This window comes from Heterocephalus glaber, unplaced genomic scaffold (genome assembly GCF_053883595.1).
Source record: "Heterocephalus glaber isolate CG9 unplaced genomic scaffold, H.glaber_assembly_v1.0 deba00001481, whole genome shotgun sequence".
Taxonomy (NCBI): Eukaryota; Metazoa; Chordata; class Mammalia; order Rodentia; family Bathyergidae; genus Heterocephalus; species Heterocephalus glaber.
In genome coordinates, this window is record NW_028258317.1 from 58198345 (window position 1) to 58220951 (window position 22607).

Below are 22607 nucleotides of genomic sequence, written 5' to 3' on the forward strand. Positions count from 1 at the left end.
GAGAAACTGAAAGTGGAAATAAGGACTGAAATGTATAATGGATGTTGGGGAAAGTGAAGAAAGTGTTCAAATGGGAAGGGGAACAAGGGAGGAGGGAGGGAGAAAGGAAGAAAAGGACAAGAAAAAAGTGAAAATAGAAGGAAAAAATGGAAACAAAGCTTCTGTACATAGGGAGGGGAGAGTCTTGAGGGGGAATGGGATAAAATAAAATAAAATTTATTTTAAAAAATTAATAAAAATAGTGTTTTAGGGTTTGCAATTATTTTCCTAAATATCTGCTTATCACATTAATCCCAGGAGACCCCCCAGTACACAGTCACAATTGAGATCAGATATGCAAAGTGCCTAGAAAAGCTCCTGACACATAGCATGCCCTCAGACCCACAGAGATGTTGGAAGGGTCCTGAGCCCTACGGGATTACACATTAACACTTATTTACCTTTTCCAGGCGACTCAGGAACTGTCTCCAAAATGAAAGTTATGCAAAAGATCTGAATGGGCAGTTTTCCAAAGACACACAAAAAGCCAACAAGCACATGGAAAGATGGTCAAAGTCATTAGACTCTGGGGAAATACAAATCAAAACCACAAGGTACCTCTTCTGGGATTTCTTTGGGGTCATCCACTAGGACAGCTAAACCAAAAATTCAAACACAGGAGATGGGGACAAACTGGAATTATCACAGATTGCTGATAGGAATATAAAACATACAACTGCTTTGGAAGAAAATGTCTGCAGCTCCTCAAACATCTAAATACAGCTGCTTGCGATGGCACATGCCTGTAATTCCAGCTATTCAAGAGACTGAGGTAGGAGGATTGCAAGTTCAAAGCCAACCTAGCCAAGTCAGTGAAACCCTGCCTCAAAATAAAAAAATGCAAAGGGCTAGGCATTTGGATCAGTCCTACAGCACTTGCTTAGCAGGTACAAGGACCTAGTGCTGAATGCCCAGTGCTGTAAAAACAAACAAAAAATCTAAACACAGATTGATCATTTGACTCAGCACTTCCACTCCTGAATGTCAACTCAAGACAAATGAAAGCACATATCCACCCAAAAACTTGTACACAAATCTTCACAGTAGCATTATTCATAACAACCAAAAAGTACAAATAACCCAAATTTTCATCAATGGACAAATAAATTGCGAAATATCCATCCAATTAAATATGATTTAACAATTCAAAGAAATAAAGCATCCAGATATGCTGCAATGTGAATGAACCTTGAAAACATTATGCTAAGTAAAATAAACCAGTCACTGGGACCATAGCTAGCTATGTACATTACCCTATATAAAATAACTAGAATAGGTAAATCTGTAGGGACAGAAAGCAGATTAGTGTTTACCAGAACAGTGTGGATAGAGAGGACTCGGGGTGATAGCTCAGGGCAGTGGGATTCTTTTGGGGAATAAAAAATGTTTAAAAACCATGGTAGTTGGGCAAGGTGGCGCACCTGCAATCCTAGCACTTGGGAGGCTGAGGCAGGGTGATTCCTGCAAGTTCAAGGTCAGCCTAGGCTACACAGTGCAGACTTTATCTCAAAAAAAAAAGAATACGCCCTACCAGATCATGCCCCCAGTGACCTGTGCCCTGTAACAAAACCCTGCCTCCTTTCAGCAGACTCATCTAGAGCTCATCAGTGAGTTAATCCACTGGGAAGTAGAGTGTCCGCAAATTCTAAGCACCTTCCCAAGCCCAAACTCTGCGTATGTATGTGAGACTTCGGGGGAAGTAATAATCTATATTATCTTCACTTTCTTTAACAAATGGAAGGAAGAAGTGAAGGAAGATAGGGAGTGAGGGAAAGAGACAAGAAGGGGAGAGGAGAGGAGGGGAGGGAAGGGAAGGGAAGGGGAAACATGCTAACACTAAGTTGGAGCCGAGGGTCAGCAGCGAGACAGAACTTGCATTAACTGCTCACCAAGCCAGGTTTGCATTGCCCTTGAGACATCTGAGACTTATCTGTTGCCTTCATCAGATCCTCAACCAAATCTCTGACTCAAAGCACAGTCCCAACTCCTAAAAAGAAGTAGTGGTTAAATGGTGACTATTCCCTTTATAGACAAGAAAAGCTTAGGGAACTTTTGTGAGGCCGGAGGGCGTATAGCCAGCACTGGAACTATGATTAGCAACTCTGGTTTCCTCACATTATTCTTCTCTTCTCCCTTTTAATATTTCCAAAGAATTTATTATTCCCATATCCTTGCTCTTTTTTATCTCAACTGAGGGAATTTAGAGAAAAAGAAACAAACACAATATACATTCCAAATATGACACATGATTTTTAGGCTACAATCTTCTAATCACAAGCAAAAAGTTTTACTTAATCAGAATTTTCTTTGGTTTGCAAGGACAATTTGAGTGGCTTCTCCTGGCCCAGATACCAGCAGAACCTGACACGAGGGAAAAGAAAGAGAATCTGAAACCTGATATAGGGCATGGAGAAAAAGAAGCTGAGGGGCAGTGTGTTTCCTCCAAGATGTGCTACAGAAAGTCCAAGTGTCTAAGAGACATTTCCTTCTCTCGGCTGGGTGCTCTGCTCAAGTTCAAAAGGACAAAGGCCCTGAAAAGTAAAAAAAAAAAAAAAAAAAGACCCTTTATTTAAGAAGCTCGAAGCCAGGTGTGGTGGTGTGGGCCTATAATCTCAGCACTGTGGATTGTGGGAGGCTGAGGATGAAGTTCAAACTCAGCCTGATCAGTCAGGGAGGCTGTCTCAAAATAAAAAGGGCTGGAATGTAGCTCAGAGACTAGGCCCTGGGTTTATCCAGTAACACACACACACACAAGTGCCTAGTTCACAATTAAACAAGGGAAGAATTTCAGTTGTCTCTGGTCATTCAGCCTAGCAGGCTTTGAGTCTGCCAGGGAGGAAATTGCACATGCTAGCCACGCACAGTTAGAGGAGAGATGGGAGAATAAAGCAGGGAATTGTCAGGTTAACTCCACCATTCCAATCACAGAGCACAGGCCCCAGCTGTGTGATGCCCACTTGGCCCTAGGCTGTTTGAGCAGATCCAGAGCCAGCAAGAGGCCCACGACCACTCTGCATTCATCTGGGGCTGCCAACCCCACACCGAGGCAGCAAGGAAAGAGCAGGATGACCAGGACTGGGGAAGCTGTGGTCCTCACTCACAAGTAAGCTTGGGACGTGCTCCCAAGCTGAGGAAGAATGCAGCTTCTCTGTGACCAGCAAAACGACTGCTTCTCCCTGCTTGGAACTAGTGTGGCACTCTGAAAGGGTCTCAGAGTTTTGCTCTATAAATAACCAAAGAACCTCATCCCCAGAGATAAGGAAATGCCAATATCACGGAGAGCAAGGGAAAGCGGCTCTGCTCCAAGCAAGGAAACCTGGAGAAAACTCTGGTGCCAAGTCAAGCAGAAGAAACTTAGCAGGTGTCTCCGTTGCCACACCCCTCACACACATCCTGGGAAACCTGGTGGATTCCAGTGATTATTAAGCCCCAGCTGAAAGCAGATTCAACCTCCGGATACAAAGTGCAGGATAAATCCGCTTACGAAGGAGTTTGTGAGACAATCTTCCTTGTTTGCTTTTTTTTTCCTCCCATCTTAGGAACTGAACCCTTGGACTTCACACTGAGCTCCATCTTCACACTCTTTCTCTCTTTCTTTCTTTCTCTCTTTCTTTCTTTCTTTCTTTCTTTCTTTCTTTCTTTCTCTCTATTTATCTTGACACAGGGTCCTGCTAAAGTTGCCCAGGCTGAGCTCAAACTTGCAATTCTCCTGTCTCAGCTTCTCAAACTGCTGAGATTAAAGGCATAGATTTCCTGCACCAGCTAGGATGCCAGATTTTATATTAAGTATATTTTACCACAGTTGAACACAAAAAAAGGAAAGCTCGGTGTGGTGGTGCATGCTTGCAATCCCACCAAACAAACTAACAAAACACCAAAATATATATATTCACATTACTGTGCAACCTATTTCCAGGATTTTTCATCCTGCAAATCAAAAGCTCTAGGAGCTGGGGGTGTAGCTCAGTGGTAGAGCTCATGTGTGAGGCCCTGGGTTTGATCCTGAGCAGTGACAAAAAACAAACAGCAAAAGCCTGAAATTCCATGCACATTAAACAATTTCCCTTTTCCCCTTCCCTTGTCTCTGGCAACTACCACTGTACTTTTTGTTTCTATGAATTTGGCTTCTTTAGATAGCTTCTAAGTGAAATCGTACAATACTTGTGACTGGTTATTTCACTTCCCATCCTGTCCTCAGGACCAATAATATTTCATTATATATATATATGTATATATATCAAATATATATATATCAATTAGTCTATGTATTCAGAAAATCTATTTCTTTCCCTCAGGAGAAAAAATCTAATGGTACACAAGCTAGTGGGCATCATTTCACACCAAGAAAGACAGAAGCTTGACTATACATTGTCTGTGCTCCAGAAATAACAAGTGGACCAAGCTAAAGTTGAGCCCAATCCCATCAAGACACACCTCACTGTTGCTTTCCACCCTCACAGCACAAGTTCTGCCTGCTGTCTGTTCTCAGGTTCTGAAACAGGACCCGGCAAATAGTTGGCACTCTGTGAATCTCGGTTAGCTGAATGAACCTGGAAGAGTGATTGGTCATAGGGAGAAGACGCTGTATGATCTTGACTGCTCCGGCTCATGTGAACACACTATTCAAGAAAGCACCAATGAGCCGGGTGTGGTGGCACAAGCCTGTAATTCCCACACTCGAGAGGCTGAGGCAGGAGGACCGCTGACAGTTCAAGGCCAGCCTGGGCTACATAGCAAGACCCTGTGTCATCTCAAAAAAAAAAAGCACCAATATATACTGACATGGAAAAAAATCTCCAGGATCTATTGTAATTGAATTAAATTATAGATCAACATATGTACAGGATGACTCTTTTGACATAAAAAACCAATGCATAAATTGAAACAATAAGTATGTACGTATGTATATAAAAATACACCTAAATAATACGCTCATCTCAAATGGCCACGACCCTAACGGGAAAGGGAAACAACCAGACCCTTACAGTCAAGTCCAGATTCAGCCTCACGGAAACATCGAATATTTTATCAGTCACGGAAGAGCCTGAGGCAGATGAAATCAAAGTCCTTGCACAGAGGAAAGGAAATCAGGCTCACTGCCCACCTGGTAGCTAAGGGCGATTGACTTTGTTCTAGAACAGATGACCACAGTCACGTGTAAGGCTAGAACCTACCTGATCGCAGTGTTTCAAGACACTGACCTGGGTCTAAATCTCAGTTCTACTTTTCTCCCTCCGTTTCATTTTCCTCACCCGCAAAGCGGGGAGGGAAGGGAGGTGATGACGCTTAGTCCTCCTGGGGTTGTTGTCAGGGTGAAAGAGGAACTGCAAACCCTTACCACCTGCCCAGCATGTCAGGCGTTACTCTAGGTGCATACGGCATCTAGTGTCCCCTTTAATATTGATAAACAATATTCTCCCATCTTTCCAGATGAGAAAGGCGAAGCGTCTAGGTAGACGAACTTGCCCGAGATCCAGGGCAGCCGCGGAGCTGGCGCGCGGATTCCGGCTCCGACTCTCCTCTCCGAGCCGGCCCGGCGCTCTGGCGTCCGGCGAGGCCCCGCACCCCGTCTGAGCGCGCTGCGCCGGGACCCGCGCGCCGGGCGGTGCACCGTGCGCAAGGCCACTGGAACGGCCGACTGGTAGCCAGTCTGGAGTCCGGCTGCCTTAGAAGAGACCGAGGCCCGACCCAGATCCCCTCCCTTCTCCCCTAAGTCCGCCCGCTCGCTCGCTCTCCCTGCAGCCCGGGGCCTCCTGCGAGTACCTGCGGTGCGCGGGTTACCTGAGCCCGCGCTGCCATCGCGGCGGGGGCCCCGCGTGGTCTGGACGCGCCCGGCCCGACTGCTCCCCCGCGGCCCGAGCGGAGCGCAGAGCCGAGCCCCCTGGGCGCCGCGGCCACCCACCTTCCCCATCGCCCAGGCCAGGCTTCCCGCTCCGACGCCGCCTCCTCGGGGGCCCCATTCCAGCTCCGGGAGCAGGGCCAGCAAGTCCTGCCCTTCTTGGTCGCCTGCTGCGGCCAAGACCTCAGGAGTGAAAATCAAGTTCGGGTGGAGAGCAGAGGACTGGAAAGCTGGTATTTCGTAAATCCCAGCTATTTTAGATCCTAGTTAGATATCTGTGCTCCTGGCCCCACCCACAGCCACTTGGGTCCCTGGGCTGCGAGGCGACCCGGTGTTGCCTAAATCCCTGTGTCCCTACCTGGAGGCCCTCCACCGTGGGCTGGGTTTTCATGCTTGATGTGCAAGTCCGGCTGCCAAAGCCTCCCTCGTCAGTGCTTTTGACTGTGGAGTCGGAAACCCCGGCTCCACCTCCACACGCTGCCTTTTACAGCTCTGTGGATCTGTCACAACACCTATTGGCCCCAGTTGCTCCTGAGCAGAAAGGCAGGTGAGCCCTACCTCCCCATAGCGAGGCTCCAATGGGACGTTCCCTGTCACCACGGACCTGCTTCAAGAGATGTGTGCGGTTCTTGTTGCCTCCACACAGTGGGGTGAGAATGCCCAGGATCCAAGCTAACAGCGAAGCTTTTGCTGCTTTGAGCTACTACGCATGTCATACCCTTCTGGGCCTCAGTTTACCTATCTGAGAAAAATAACGAAAAAACTCACCTCGCTCAGAGAAGTTATATGAAACAAAGCAAATCATTCATTTTGTTCTATGTGTAAAGTATCATGCAGATACTTGTTATTGTTGGTTTTGGTTACGTTGCTGTGTGGTTTTGTTTTGTTTGAGACAGGGTCTTGCTATGTATTTCAGACGGGCCTTGAATTTACTATGCAGTTCAGACCGACCTCGAACTTGTCCCGATCCCCCTGTCTCAGCCTCCAGAATGCTGGGATTACAGACATAAGTCACTATGCCCAGCTCAAATGCTTTTGTTATTTCTGTTATGTTTGTGGGTTCCTCTGTCTAGGCGGCCTCAGTTAAGGTTGTGGTCTATGATTTTGAATGGATGCCAGCATGTGGGAGAGGTGACACAAAGCACCCGGTAAGGTGATGTTCACATTACCACAAGTGTTGAACAATACTAAGCATTCATCCCTGACAAGTGACTTAAAATCAGGGACACCTGCCCCTTTAGTCCAGCCTGAATGTTTGTCCAGTGAGCTCACATTTGCGGACATTGAACAGGATTTGTTCCCCCATTTCCCAGTGTGGTTTTAATGAGCATTTCCTTATTAGAAAATTGGGACATCTCCTTTGTGTGTTGGTGTTATGCTGTTTTCCCATTAACACATTGTCTCTTCTTTCTTCTGCTTGCTTAGCTCATCTCCCTCAAAGAATGCAAACATCTACAGGAGCAGAAGCCCTTCTCAGGCCTGTGAGTGGCTCCATACATCCTCTCTGTGAGTTTTCCTACAAACCTGGAGACTGGACTGCGCATCAGTCTACAGACCCACCAAGCAAACGGAACACCCACAACCTAAAATTCTAAAGATTCTCCACACACTGTGGTGACTGCCTTCTAGCTTAATCATTGTGCATGCCATTCAGTCATTGCACATGTCAGGATGGTCATGAGTTCTTTACAGATCCAGCCTCAAGCAGCCTGTGATTCCCAAGCTGGACCAGAACCACCCGAGGCTGCTCCACCACTCGACAAACCAGTTAATTCAAGAGACCAGGTGTCCAGGCAAGGAAGGCAACTTTATTTGAAAAGTGGACTCAATGAAAAGATGGAGGACTCTTGTCCAAAGTTCATCTTTCCAGGAAGCAGATTTAGGAATGGTTTATTTTTGCAACTGATGTCCATTCCCAGACTGGGCTTGCAGATGGGCCCAATGATGTACATCTGACCCTGACGGTCTAGTGGGATGCTCCTTTTCAGCTCTGTACATCTCAGGAACAAAGATCATTATTTCCTCAGGCTATGCTTATCACAGATTCAGTCACCCTTGCACAGACCAGAGGGTACAGCTTTCCTGAGGCCCCCTTCCTGACCACCAAACTGATGATAATGGAGAAAGCACTTCACTCAAAGATTTTATAGATGAAGTCTGGTCTCAATGCTCCACATCAGCACAGATTCCCAGGCCCTTACCCAACTTAGATGTCTTTATGGGGATTTTGAGGGTGGGCCCAGAGCCTCTTTCACAGGCCCCTCAACTGATTGAAAAAAGATTGTCTATAAACAGCATGATGGTGCAGGCCTGTAATCCCAGCACCCGGGAGACTGAGGCAGGAGTATTGCCATGAGTTCAAGGCCAGCCTGGACTACATAGTGAGACCCTGTCTCAAAAACAAAGAAGAAAGTAAGAAATAATCAATCAATGAATGTCTTCTGGCTCCACAAAGTCTACCTTCCTGTTTCCTATATGTCTTGGTAGAGATGGAAAAGGGGAGGTGAAAAGTGGAGAGGGGAAAAGGAAGTAAAAATGATTAAGTTTCAATTATATGTAAGTACCAATTCCCCAAGGTGATGTAATTATTATCTATTGCATACACATACTAATACAAAAATTTTTGAAGTTAAGAAAAAAATCTTCTGGCTACAAATATACCTATGGCCAGGGTTAGGTATGAAATTTAAATTTTAGAATGTTCAGTACATAGTAGTTTAGTGTGCACTGATTCAGGCCAACAATTTTCTGAACAAAGCTATTAGGCATCATACTGGGCAGAAAAACAAAGATGAACAAGATATCCAGTCTTCAAGGAGTGCAGGTTCACAATATGAACAAACAAAATACAATGGAACCCAGGGCACCGCTGTTACCAGTTACCAATTTAGTGCTTTATTTTTTTCCTCTTTTTTATTTCTTATTTTTCCCTCTGCCATCCCTTTATTCCTCTTCCTTTTTTTCTCCTGTGTTTTCTTCTCCTTTGTCTGACCTCTCTTTTTACCCTGACGTTTTATGTTTTCAAGCCTTCTAATGTACTGTGTACACATCAGAAGTGTTTGCCTTCTGATCTAACATGATCGTAAGCCATTGCTCCATGTTTAAGGTCAAACTAGTGATTTAAAATGGAGAACAGCTGACTTTTCAACTGAAAATATGGGTGTGACAATTTTCTTTTCTTAATGTCTGAAGGTTTTAATAAGTCCCCAAAAAAGAGGCCACTAAGGAATGGTTTCTAATTTATGCACTCCACTCCAGGTAAAAACTGTTTCAGGGATGGCCAGGCATGGCGTGGTGGCACGTGCCTGTAATCCCAGTAGAAGGATTGCCATGAGTTCAGGGCAGCCTAGGCTATATATTGAGTTCAGGGACAGCCTCAACTACAAAGTGAGACCCTGGCTCAAAAAAAAAAAAAAATTGGGCCAGGGATTTAGCTCAGTGGTTTCGCTGCTTGCTGCGCAAGTGCAAGGACCCGAGTTCGATCCTTGGTACCAAAAAAAAAAAAAAATTGTTTCAGGGCTGGATTTGGATTTGGTTTGGGGTTTTTTTCCTTTATTTGGATGGGGGGGCCGGTGCTTAGAGGGTTGCACAATAATACATCCTAGCCTTCCAGACAGCCCAAGAGAAATAAATGAGAAATACATTGCTCTATTGCTTTGCACCAACAAGAAAAAAGTCACCATGGAAAAGCTCTTGTCCAAATCATCATAGTTTATTGTATCGCTGGTTCATGGTTCTCACTTTTGGTCATCATTAGTTTCCTTTCAGAAGCATAAAGAAAACAAAATAAATGCAATTGCATTCTCAAAGATGTAATGGAAACTATGAAGCTTAGAAGGCATTACACAGGGAGGAAAATGTAAAATATGGATTCTTAAAGAAGTCAGATAAAAGTCTTGGTAAGGAGGGACAAAATTCAGCTCTCCCAATCCATTCCCACTTTTTGTTTTCATTTGTTCCTATTCAGACCTAAGGTGTTGACTGCATTCCATCCACTCTTTCTCTTAAACTGCTACATATCAAATTTCCTTTTGAGAAGAACCAGTGTGCTTTCTTTTTTTGAGACAGGGTCTCAATTTGTAGTTCAGCTGGCCTTGAGCTCACTACGTAGCCCAGGCTGCCCCAGAACTTGCAGTGATACTCCTGCCTCAGTCTCCTGAGTGCTGGGGATACAGGCCTAAACCACCAAGCCCAGCCACAGTGTACTGTCCTATACTGTCTTTTGCTTGCTTAATGACTCTTACTCCATGCTTCTGTAAGTGTATGCTCCAATTTTTCTTTTATTTGCTATGAAAACAAATAGTTGTCACATAAGGAAAGATTAAAGTAGCTATGATGGGATCAAGGATGTAGCTCTGTGATAAAGCACACTAGCTTAGTTTAGCAGGTGTGAGGCTCTGGATTTTATTTCCAGCACACACACACACACACACACACACACACACACACACACAAAATCACGTGTGAGAAGTTGGAAAAATAGGAACCTTCAAATAATTTTGGTAGCAGTTGAAAATATCATTTCAAGAGGCATTGCAGCAAGCTAGATATAAGACCTGTCCTTTTCCATCACAATTCTAGTTCCAGAGTTTCATTACTTCAAAAACTAGACCACAATATGTCTGTGAGAGTCTACGTCATAACACTCCCGGTACTGCAGAAAAACTGCTAATAGTTCGGTCACCAGTGGATGTGTCAGTAAATAAATTGTGATGTGACTAATCCATGAGACACTGTGCAGTTTTAAAGGATAATTTACATCAGACTTGGCAGTACACAACTATAATCCCAGCAGTCTGGGTGGCTGCAGGAGGAGGATTGAAAGTTCAAGCCCCATCTGGGAAAGTTAGCAATATTTTTTTGGAGACAAGATCTCACTATGTAGTCCAGGCTGAACTTGAACTCATGAGATTATCCTGCCTCAGCCTACCAAGTTCTGGGATTACAAGCCTGTGCCACTGCACCAAACCAATTTTCAATTTAAAAAGATTCTGTCAAAAAAAATTTTTAAAGGGATGAAAATATAGGTTGGTGCAAAAGCCCTGGGTTCAATCCTCAGTGCTGAAAAAAAAAAAGAAACAGATTTTTAAAGGAATAAGTTAGATCTAAATGTACAGATACAGAAAAAAGAAAAATCACAGCTAGTACTATAAAAGTATGAATTTATTTATTTGTTTGGATTTTTTGTTTGTTTGTTTTGCACTGCTGAGGACTGGACTTGGGGCCTCATACATGGTAGGTGAGCGTTTTACCTTTGAGATCCCAACTCCGTTTTTAAAAGGATATATATATATATATTGGGCCGGGGATTTAGCTCAGTGGTTTCGTCGCCTGCTGCACAAGCGCAAGGACCCGAGTTCAATCCCCAGTACCCCCCCAAAAAAGTATATATATATATATATATATATATACACACACACACGTATATATTAGAATATTCACAAGAAAGTTCTGTAAGAATACATGCCAAACTGAACTGTTAACAAGGGATGAAATACTAAAAAATTATTTGTGGTTATCTGAAATGTAACAGGGCAGCTTGTCAAGCAAGATTACTACTCAAACCCACACTGTTAGCTGTGCGTGCTCCTTGCTTTGGTTTTGTTTTTCTTTCTTCTCTTTTGTTCTTGTTTTGTGGTACTATGGTACTAGCTAGCTCACACCGAGCTACATCCCCAGCCCTTTTTTAAATTTTCTATTCTGAGACAGGGTCACACTAAGTGTGATCCTCCTGCCTTCGCCACCCAGAGTCCTGGATCATAGACCTGTACCACCACACCCAGCTGTAAGCGTGCTCTAAGTGTCCATGACAAACACTGGCAACCAGCCTAGATTCCCTGAAAGCTTAAGCTCTGCCTTCACTTTCAACTTTGGATGATTCCTACAGGGAAGAAACGAAGGAAGTTAAAATGGGGTGGGTGCCTCTAATAAAGTTCTAGGCAAGCTGATAGGTACCACTATCTTCAGCATCTTTAAAACAGTAAGCGGCACAAACTCTTCCTATTCCAGTAAGCACATCTCTGTGCCATGGGACCTTGTGTCTGCCCTCCCTTGCCAAGGTGAGGCCCCTCCTCCGCTCCCTTACATACAGCTGTACTTGTGGCCAATAAAATGCGGCACAAGTGACATGGTCTAAATTCCTGACCACAGCTTCAAGTGGACACTGAAGGCAGCTTCAGTCCCCTCCCTCTGTGCCACAGCATGGAGGCCATGGGCCTGGAAGAAAAGCCATGTGGAACAACTGCAAATCCTCAGGACTTCCCAGAAAACCCTCAGAATTAGGAGAAATGAAAATCCAATGTTATTTGAAGCCACTACATGTGGAGGTAATGGAGTTGATTTTCCCTTTACTTGAAAGGGAGCTGTGCCAAATCCAGTGTGTTTACCCTACAAGTGAGCCTCAGGTGTTCACGGAACACAGATTTTAGAAGCTTGAGGAGTTGCACTCTTCCATTTCAGGAAAGAAAATAGAGAAGAGTGACTTAACCAGAAGATTTCATACCTGCTTCACTTACCTGACACTATCTCTTTTCTTTTTCTTCTTAACTTTTTAATTTTGAAGTGTGTATATCACAAAAAGTTGCCACGTCTTTATAGAGTGCACTGAACTAAAATGGGAATCTTACATTATTTTAAATTTTACTTATTTTAATATTTTTGGTTCTATATTGAACCCAGGACCCTGTGTGTGCTAAGCATGTGTTCTGTCACTGATCTCTACTCCCATCCCTCTAAATTTTATGTATTTTAAATTTAAATATTTATAATCCTCATCCCGAAATAGCCTTTCCAGTATTAATGTGTCGTGAATAAAAGAGGAGAGAAATTAACACTTTCTGGGCACCCACTGGGTGCTGGAAACTTCACTGTCAGCCTTATTTTGACTTAACGTACTATTTATTATCATTTTATGAGATGACTGAGTCAGTTATTTGGTCACAGTCACAGGTGGAGTAGGTGGCAGAACTGGAATTCCAAAGACAAATGTCTGACTCCAAGGCCCATGGTGTTTCCATCGTACCAAGTTCCTGTCCAAAAAATCTCATCTTCCATTTACTAGTGAGGTTTTGTTTTCCTTTTATTCAATTCAGTAGAATTTTACTTCCGTGAAACTATTCATAAACTTTGGACAAACCAAATTTCAGTACAGTAACCCCTACACCACAGAATTTGCACGCTTTCAGCACAAATGCAGCCTTTGGATCACATCTCCTTGGAACAAACTGCACATGATTTGCTTGATGGTGATGACATCCAGCCATGTCTGGAACATTCTCAGAGCTTCTGAATGCTTCTGAATGCTTCTGAAATCATGCCATTATATGCAGACACTAAGTTGGGAATTGCTGTAATTTAATCATAAAATGTATTTCATCATCTTGGGCTGTAGGAAAATGGATACTATTTTACTGATGCAAGGACAAAGAGGTGTCATAAAGGAATTCACAGCCCATGAACCAGGAAGATCACATCTAGCCTTCATCAAAATAATAATAATGATAATGATAATTCAAGCTTACATAATAGGATATTTTTGTCAAATTTATATAAAAATAACAAATTAACTTTAGTCCAATATTGAGGAAATAATTAGGTAAATTTTTGAATATAAAATACGTAGCTGTTAAAAAATGTTTAAAATGGCCAAGCAAAAAGAAATTTTTTTGAATGGCCAGAAGTAGTGGTATAGTCATGCCATCTATGCTACTCAGGAGACTGAGGCAGGAGGATTACAAGTTTAAGGCCAGCCTGGACAACTTAGTGACAGCCTGTCTCAATTTTTAAAAATTTTTTAAAAGATTAAGGATGTGTGTAGCTCAGTGTGAGGACCTAGGTACAATCTCTACTACCACACACACACGCAAACTGCTAACAATGAAGATTATGCAAAGTAAAACAAGACTACTTGAAATTGTGTACATTTAATGAGTACAGCTATGTCAAAAACTTAAAAAACTGTGATGTTTCTTTTTAGTTCTTCCAAGTTCTATAATGTGATCCTCTTATTCTTTTTATAACTCTAAAAACTAATTAAAAATAAATATCATACATTTCTTAGAGGAATACAGTAGCTGAAATTTCCGTAGTATACTTTTCCTACCTGATTTAAAAAATGTGTAATTCACTAATTTTCCAGACTCTCTGAGGCAAAAGTTCAGTGCCAATGATATTATGTTTATGTTTTATGGCTCACGTATTACATGGAAGAGCCTGGTAATTTTTAGTCATGTGGTTTAGTATAATTTTGTTTGGGCTATAGAAATTTAACCAAACACACAACACCAATAAGGAAATGTGTGTGCTACTATTGTAGATCATGATAAATGAAGAACAAGCAACATGCTTTAGTGTGAATATTAAATGTTCCTAAAGGTCCTGATTGTTGAAGACTTGGTCACTAGCTGTTGGGTGCCATGGAAACCTGACTATTAGCAGGCGGGGTCTAGCAGGAGGAAGTTAGGTCACTGGAGGAGTGGCCTTGAAGAGGATTTTGAAGAGACCCTTGCTCCTCCCTCTCTCTCTTTGCTTCCTAGCCTCTATGAGGTGGGCAGCTAAGCATGTGCTCTACTACTATGCTACAGCCCCAGGCAGTCTTTACTCAGTAATAAAGTATATGACTTGCTCAAAATCACTTTTTCTTTTAAAAGTTATTAAAAGATAAATACAACTTGCTAAGCATCTATATTTTATCAGGCTCATGAGTTCTTCTTATAAGAAAAACAGCACGAAGAATAAGCAAGCTGAAGCATTTTAGCTTTTTATGGCATCACTGTGCTTAGTCTAGCATGATTGTATCTGCAGGGAGAAACAGGACATATTGCACATGTACTAGGATCATATTTCCCTAAAGTGTGCTACAAAATTGAAATAGCACTGTGGAAATGAAAAACAACAAAAGGAGGAAATTTTTACTGCAAATAATGCAACTCACCGAGGAGTTTACCAGAGATTAGAAGATAAACATTCTTATGTGGGCATGGGATAAGCATTTATAGGCTTCAAATCCATCTAAGATAGTGTAGACAGGACCCTGGAGACCCAGAAACTGCTGCTTGAGGCTCTGGGTAGAAATGGAAAAGAATCTATTACCATGATCATGCGGCCAAATTCATGATCAGAGCCATCCAGGAAAACACATGTATTTCCAGTAGTATCTGGATGCTTGCCTTCCTTCCTCCCCCTGTAAAAGATATGTACTTGATGAAACCAAGTTTGATTCCAGATCTAGGAGAGCTGAGTGGGTGCCGACATCCCTTACCACAAGTATAAGGCTCTCAGTGCAGCTTCTTCCAGAATGGTGATGCGAGCCCAGGGCTCATGGTGCTCCAGAGTCTGAGCTCCTTTCTTGTCTCTGACAGGACCCTGCCCAAAGGTGTCAATGGGAGGAACTGACATCCCACTGGGGAAACCAAGGCCAGAGGCCATCCGTCCCTTCAGAGCATCCATATCCGTTCTGTGTTAGGCCCACAGTCCTGTGTGCTCAAGAAGCCCTCGGAACCTCCCGCACGTGCTGCCTGACCCCCACCTTCAAAGAACACACAGCTCCTGCTTCAAAAAGCTGCGTGTATCTCCTCATTCCAGAAGCCCTCATATTTTCTGTTATAAATGCAATACACCTAGTTGCAGAGAATTTGAGGAATTCAGGAGGGTACAAGGGAAAAGGAAAATAGACAAGAGACACAGAGGAGAAAGAGAAGGGAGGAGAAGCGGGGGGAGAGGAGAGCAGAGAAATGCATCCCTGGCAGTTTTACTCCTCAGAATAACCAGTCATTATTCCAGCAAATTTCTTTCTGAAAGCTCTTTTTTCAGTATCTATCTGCTGAGCACTCCTCATCAGCTCACTGTCTTGTGTACGTACTTCTTTTGTCAACTGCTTTCTAGACAGTTAAGTGGACAAAATACCTAAATTAGGAAAGTATGGTACAGTTTTCTGGTTTCAGGTTTTTGGCTTTGGGTGGGACTTTTTTGGTTTTTTGAGACAGGGTCTCACTATGTAGTCCAGGCTGTCCTCAAACTCAGTGATCCTCCTGCCTCAGCCTCCCGAGTGCTGGTATCCCAGGCATTCACCTCCACAGCAGGCAGTACAGTATTAATAAAGGGATTTGGGGGGGCAGTAGAATGGTATCTAATAAAAGCCAGGCATGGTGGCACACACCTGTACTTGGGAGACTGAGGCAGGAGGATCACCACAAGTTTGAGGCCAGCCTGGCTATACAGTGAATTCAAGACCAGCCTGAACTACAAAGCAAGACCCTGTCTCGAAACACAAACAAATTAAAAATGATATCTATTAAGAATGTTATCTCTGAACCCAGTAACCATAATTAGTGCTACTTGGTTACTAGGGCGTCAGGATTTACTGAGGAAGCTGCCACTGTGAGTGGAGGCAGTTCCTGGATAATCCCAAGGGGAAAGCAGCAGATGTGGGGCAACCTGGATGCCGCATCCGTCTGACTGTCTCAGGCAGCAGTATGTGGGGGCTTGCCTGCTGTCCTCTTAAGTCATTTCCATAAAGGAGGATTGTTTTTTTCCTTTGCAATAGCATAAAATATTAAAATCACCAAAGCTAAAGGGGCATGGCTGAACATGTAGTCATTCTACTAGTTACTCTGTAGTAAGTAGTATCTTGCCTTCAGTGAAGGGTAGCAGAAGTGCATTAATAGTAAATTTCCATATAAGCTAGAAAGTAGAAAATTTTAGAAATAGTGGCTAGAAAAAGTTCACACAGCACACTTGGGAAAACCAAATATATATTATTCCCATTATTGCTGTTAAGTAGAAATAGAAGCAGAACTTACAGGTGAACTTACTCCTTACACTGTACTCTTAACACTTGATAATGAAACAAAACTATTGGAAATCACAGCAACTGGAGTAAAAGCACATACAGGTCATTTTTCATCACAGCGATTACAAACAAATGGCAAATGACATGGACAAATACTAGGCCATTTCACAAGTAATGGCTCCAGAACATGCAAAGTTAACCTAAAAGGCAAGAGAACAGTTCCCTTTGATTTGAAAAGAATGCTAAAATTAACTTGTAACTTTCTACAAGGCTTTTACCATTACCCCAGACCACAAAAAAATTTCAGTATAATGATCACTCAGATGATTTTGCTAACAATAAAAGCTAAAAATCTCTCCTATCTATCTTTAACATTTCCAATATGTACATTTGAGGCAGAGTTGAACTATGTGCATCACCTTTGTAAACCAAGACCATATAGTCTATGATATGTCTATATGTACTCAAAATATTTGCTGAATGAAAGAATGAATAAATATTTGCTATAATAAAAAAAGAATGTTATCTCTTAAAATAGACCAGTAAGATTGCCTCTATTTACATCTCTGAAGTAAGGGACCAAGAACAAATGTGTAGCATTTGTGATAGGAAGTAACAAGTTAACCCCTGGTGAACAAAGCAGTGTGGTGAGTTTACACAGGATTATGTGGAATAGCTAAGAAACTAAAGAACAAGAAAGAGGACAGATCACCAAAGTAACTTCTCTGTGTTGTCTCTTCTCTTCCCCACTTGTTGAATTCACTGATCACACAAGAATATGCACATAAAGCTGCTGACATCTGAAAAAGGTCTGCACATTGTCCAACTGTCGATTTGCTATTTTTGATATTGTACTGTGTGTATGTAAGATTTTACCAACAGAGAAAGCTGGGAGAAGGGTCCAAGAAACCTCTTTTCATACTATTTCCACCACTTCCGGTGAATCTTTCAAATGAATAGGCGAAACTCAGCCCCGGAATATTCTGCAACACAGTTTTGCCTGAGAAGCAGAATCACATCATGTTCCAGCTACTTTAGGGTCTTGTTCTTTTGTATAATTTCCATGCTGGATCTTGTCTCTTCTCCTCTATTTCACAGCACTTAGCATACATGAATATTTATATACATGTATCGTATGTTAATATATGTTTTGCGTACATGTGTCTCAAACACACAGACACATACAATGCTGCCTACTAGCCAGCCGTGTCAGATGCATGCAGATCTTGACCCTCATGATGCTATTAAGTTCAATGTCCTTCTCCTTTCCTTGGGCTGCTAACCCTGTGGGAGGCACCAAAGTAACTGAAAACATGAGACATATTCTAAAAAACAAAGATATGGTTAAAACATTTTACCAAGTTGGCCATTGTTTTTCTTCTAACATAATAAGGTGCTCAGAAAATATTTACTAGCCCATGATTATGGTTTAAAGGCTATAGAAGCCACTTTAATCCTAGTTATTACCATGAACAAGTTGTTAGCAACAAAGAAGCACAAAGGTTAGTCACACATTGTGTTGTCTTAACATTTGCCCTTAAATATCTGAGAGTTCATTGAGAGAAATACTGAAGAAGCACTTTGCTAACTCTAGGATCTACCCTTCCCACAAGCAATCTTGTCAAGATCAAAAAGTCAGCTGGTCTGTGTAAACTGAAGATGGGTAAATTTTAAGCTTTATGAGAAATGTGTGCCTTCAATGTCAAATGAATATAATCTCTACCTTGAGATATCTACTGACTAAATAGCAGGTAACTGCTTATTTAAACTGCTATTTGTAGCTTAGAATTAGGAACTAACTTTGTAATTTTTATCTACTTGGCCCTGTGCCATATAGAACAACCTATAAAATACATATTCAGTGAAATTACCAAAGAGCAGAAGGTTGTGCGAGGTATAATAATTCTACCATTTATGCTTCTAAAATGAGGGGAAATTTTGAACAAAACATACTCTGAATATTTTATAATGTTCATGTATTCAGAAATGTTTTTACTAATTTTATAAAAATACAGAGATACAGGGCCAGGGATTTGGCCCAGTGGCACTGCAAGGTCCTGAGTTTGATCCTCAGTACCGGAAAAAAAATAGAGAGAGAGAGAGATACAGATACAGGAAAAAAGCACATGAAGCAAGTTTTCTTAATGAAGTATTACCAGAAGAACATTTATAACTACAGTACTCACAAGGCCATCAAATAAAACTTTTCCCGCCAGCCAGAATCTTTCTTCTCCACGTGCCATGGCTCAAACATGGTCCTGTACCCTCCTCCGAAAGTAAACACCATCTTGGCTTCCATTGTAATCATTTCCTTTCACTTTCCTGGCTTTTATCACTCTTTATAATTCCTTGGCATTTCTTAATGATTTTATCATCCAAGTGTACACCCTTGGTTGCTGTTCCCTTGCCCACTTTTAAAAAATTGGTTGTCTGGGGGCCGGGGATTTAGCTCAGTGGTTCTGCTGCCTGCTTTGCAAGCACAAGGTCCCGAGTTCAATCCCTGGTACCAAAAAAAAAATGGTTGTCTGTATTTTTTTTAATGTACAAGTTCCCTCTTCTGTTTTGTTTTGTTTTGTTTTGTTGTTTTGTTTTTTGCACCAAAGATCTAACTCAGGACCTTGCACTTTTGAGGCAGGTGGTGGCACCACTGAGCTAAATCCCCAGCCCTCTTTCTTCTGTTTTGTATACATTTTCTTTTCTTTCTTTTTTTTTTTTTTTGGTACCGGGGATCGAACTTGGGACCTTGCGCTTGCGAGGCAGGCGCCGGAACCACTGAGCTAAATCCCTGGCCAATATACATTTTCTATGGAGTAACCCAGACCGTTTCATCTATAGAGGTTTCTACTAGTCTAGAGTTTGTTCATTGCATATTTGGGATATGTACAAGATGCTCCTTTTATTTCTCTCCTTACAAACTGAATCCAGAGACCTGATCAGATTCAGGTTCAATCCCTGTGGCAAGATCTAGGTTGGGGACATGTTCTTTTATGAGATAGCACAGAATGTCTGACTTTTGTTCCTCTTTATTGTCTCCAGCTTTTGATGTTTGTTATGGCTGGTGTCTAGATGTCCCCTCGAAGCCGGATACAGCCATAGTGAGGGCTTTTCCAGAGATGGATGGATCTAGAGTGTGAGATGCAGGGATTAAGGATATGTGATCACGAAATCAGTCCACTGATTGGTTTGGCACCTGCCCTAAGCCCAGTAGTCTAGATAGACTATAAAGGGGGCAGAAAGAAGCTGCTATTGTTGCTTGTAGTTTGGTGCCTTCTGCCTTCTGTCTTCAGCCCTCATGAACTGTTTCTCCTCTGTGATGCCCCTCTGCCATGCCACCCTGCTTTGGAGCCAGCCGATTATGGACTGAAACCTCTACAAACTCAGAGCTAAATAAACCTCTCCTCCTTTAACTTTGGGTGTTGGGTATTTTGCCTCAGCAACAAGAGAAAAGTAACTAAGACAAAATTTGATACCAGAGATAACCAATGAGTAGATAAGGGGTGGGGAGAAGGAGAACAGTATGCTTTGGTGTGGAGCTGGTAGCTGCACCTGCCACACCAGCAATCAGGTGTCTAAGCAGCCGGCCCTATCGGCCCAGTGGACCTGCCGATGACTGGCTGGGAACCCTTAGGAGGGAGGGGGTGTCACTAAAGCCAAGACACATGGTACCATGACTGGGGACAGATGCTGGAAGGTCAGCAGCCTCATGGACTTACCAGGACCAGTGGCCTGGTTTAAAGCCAGTGACAGTGACAGCTCCCTCAGGACCCAGACAGCTGGAGAAGGGGTAGGGATGTGCTGGTTAGGTACAGGCTGGGAGGTAAACAAATTCAGGATCAGAGAAGATGTGCTTCAGAGCCAGGTTGGGGAAGTGGCCCTGTCTAACTTCCATCCAGCACCCTGTGACCTCCGAATTCTCTGCTCATGCTGGTATGCAGGGCTGGGGGGTGGGTGAAGCAGTGTAAGGAAGATACATAGAGATGAGGAGATGAGACAAGGACCCCACTAGCCCAAAGTCAGTAAGAACAGCAGGAGGTGGCTCTGCAGGCAGGAGGCCAGGATGCCCTGGAGCACAGCTGGGTGAGTGCCTGCAGGAGCACAGCTGGGTGAGTGCCTGCAGGAGCACAGCTGGGTCAGTACCTACAGGTGCTGGCAACCAGGGCACCCATCTCACTTGCTGGCCTCCACAGAGCAGGCTAGTGCTGAGGTTGGAACCTCAGATTCTCTAGCACCAAAAGCTAAGGCTGAAGTAGGGTAGCCTGGCCACTGCTCAGCTGAGCTTTCAAAGTCAGGCCTGGGTCAGCCTCCAGTCTGGGGTGTGCCATACTCCCCAGTGCCAGGCCTTACCCTGCCCACAGTCCTGCCTTTGTAAAGGGGAGGGATGCCACCACAGGCTTCCAGAAGGGCAGGTCACCTGTTGGCCCCATTGAGTCCACCAGACCCTCATTGCTCTCCTCTGCCACCTCCCACTCAGATGATGACAACACACACAGCCTGTGATGGTGGGTGACTTCCCCCAACTCAGCTGTACTGAGCAATTCCAAAGGCTCACTTATCAGTTTGGTATTCATCCTGCTTGGTGTTCTCTGAGCTTCCTGGATCTGTGGTTTGCAGTTTAGTATTAATTCTCAGAAATTCACAGTCACTAATGCGTCAAGGATTTTTTTCTGTTTCTTTCTCTCTCTTCTTCTGGTGTTCTCACGACACATACCTAGACATTTTGGAATTGTCCTACAGTTCTTGGAGATACTGTTCCATATTTTGGTTCTCTCTTCCCTTTCCTTTTTAGTTTTGAAGATTTCTATTGGTATTGAAGTCTATTTAGTATTGAAGATTTCTTTCTTCAAAGAAGAGGTGATTTTCAGTTCATTCTTCTTTTTGTTATGGTGTTGCTGGTAGTAGTGCTAGAAACAAAGACTTTGCTGGGCATGGTGACACATTTCTGTAATTCCAGCACTTGTGAGGCCGAGGCAGGAGGATTGCCACAAGTTTGAGGCCAGCCTGGACTACATAGTGAGACTCTGTCTCAAAAAATAGAAAGAGAGAGAAAGAGAAAGAAAGAAACAATGATTTTGAATCTTCTTGACCAAAGAGAAATTAATCATGTATTTTGTTCTAAATGTTTTTAGGTTTTTGGCTTTGCCTTCTATTTACATGAGGGGTTTTAAGAGGACCAAACACTAGGCACCCTCTGCCATCTTCTCAAAATCAAAACTAATTTCTACTAGTAAAATAATAAAGTAAGAGGAACTTCACATAAAGTAATTCAGTGTTATATGTTCATTTTCTCAGTTTGAAAAATATGGGGCAACCCATTCAGGACCCCTCTTATCTCTCAGGAGCTATTCCTATTTCCCATTCCTACTCCCCAATAAATTTTCCTACTCTTAACCTCTGTTGTTCCTTAGAATTCATTTTTTGACTTTGGAGAACAGGAACTTGGTGTATCTGACATCTCGAAGGTTGGGAGGTACATATTTTTCCCCTATATCATTTTGGAGGTTCCATCAAGATAACTGGAAGGCGGTAAGTTTGTTTTTGTCTCATGGATTCTGGATTATGATTCATTTAGATAATTAGAAATTGTCATTCTTGTTTTCCAGTTGCTTATGCCTTGTCTTTTATGCTTGTCTCTCTTTTTTTTTTATGCTTGTCTCTTTATGCCTTGTTTTTTGTCAATGATGGTAAATTTAAGGTGAGAACATGGGAAGATTATGATGTTCCTTTGATGGGAAATTTTATTTTTACAGGCAAGGTCCTGTGTATATGGACCCTGAATTTACTGGTATTTCTAGTTTCACCAGTTTGACTTGTTTGGCCTTTATGATTATTGTCTTATCTCAGACGAACTGCACTAGGAAAGAGTAATGTTAGAACATCCCCTAGTGGACTTTGATACTAACCAAAATGTGAATTTGTAAAATAAGTGTTTTTTTTAATAAA

The 22607-nt window shown here is 42.7% G+C and overlaps 2 protein-coding genes across 9 annotated transcripts in view; both read right to left on the minus strand.

Annotated features, from left to right (window-relative positions):
- Trpm6 (transient receptor potential cation channel subfamily M member 6) overlaps window positions 1–22607 on the minus strand; it is a 223161-nt gene that overhangs the window by 141012 nt on the left and 59542 nt on the right. For 2 of the 8 annotated variants that reach the window (XM_013078796.3, XM_087184115.1), the window contains exon 1: window positions 5942–6165. The exons of 3 other annotated variants lie outside the window; for them this stretch is intronic. In XM_013078796.3, the coding sequence (XP_012934250.2) occupies window positions 5942–5950 (9 nt within the window). In that variant the 5' untranslated portion in view covers window positions 5951–6165. 3 more of the 8 variants (XM_087184113.1, XM_087184112.1, XM_087184114.1) reach the window with 3 other exon arrangements.
- CUNH9orf40 (chromosome unknown C9orf40 homolog) overlaps window positions 12939–22607 on the minus strand; it is a 74552-nt gene continuing 64883 nt past the window's right edge. Inside the window, exon 3 of the mRNA XM_087184119.1 lies at window positions 12939–21685. The gene's annotated coding sequence lies outside the window, so the exon portion shown is untranslated. The remainder of the gene's footprint in view (window positions 21686–22607) is intronic.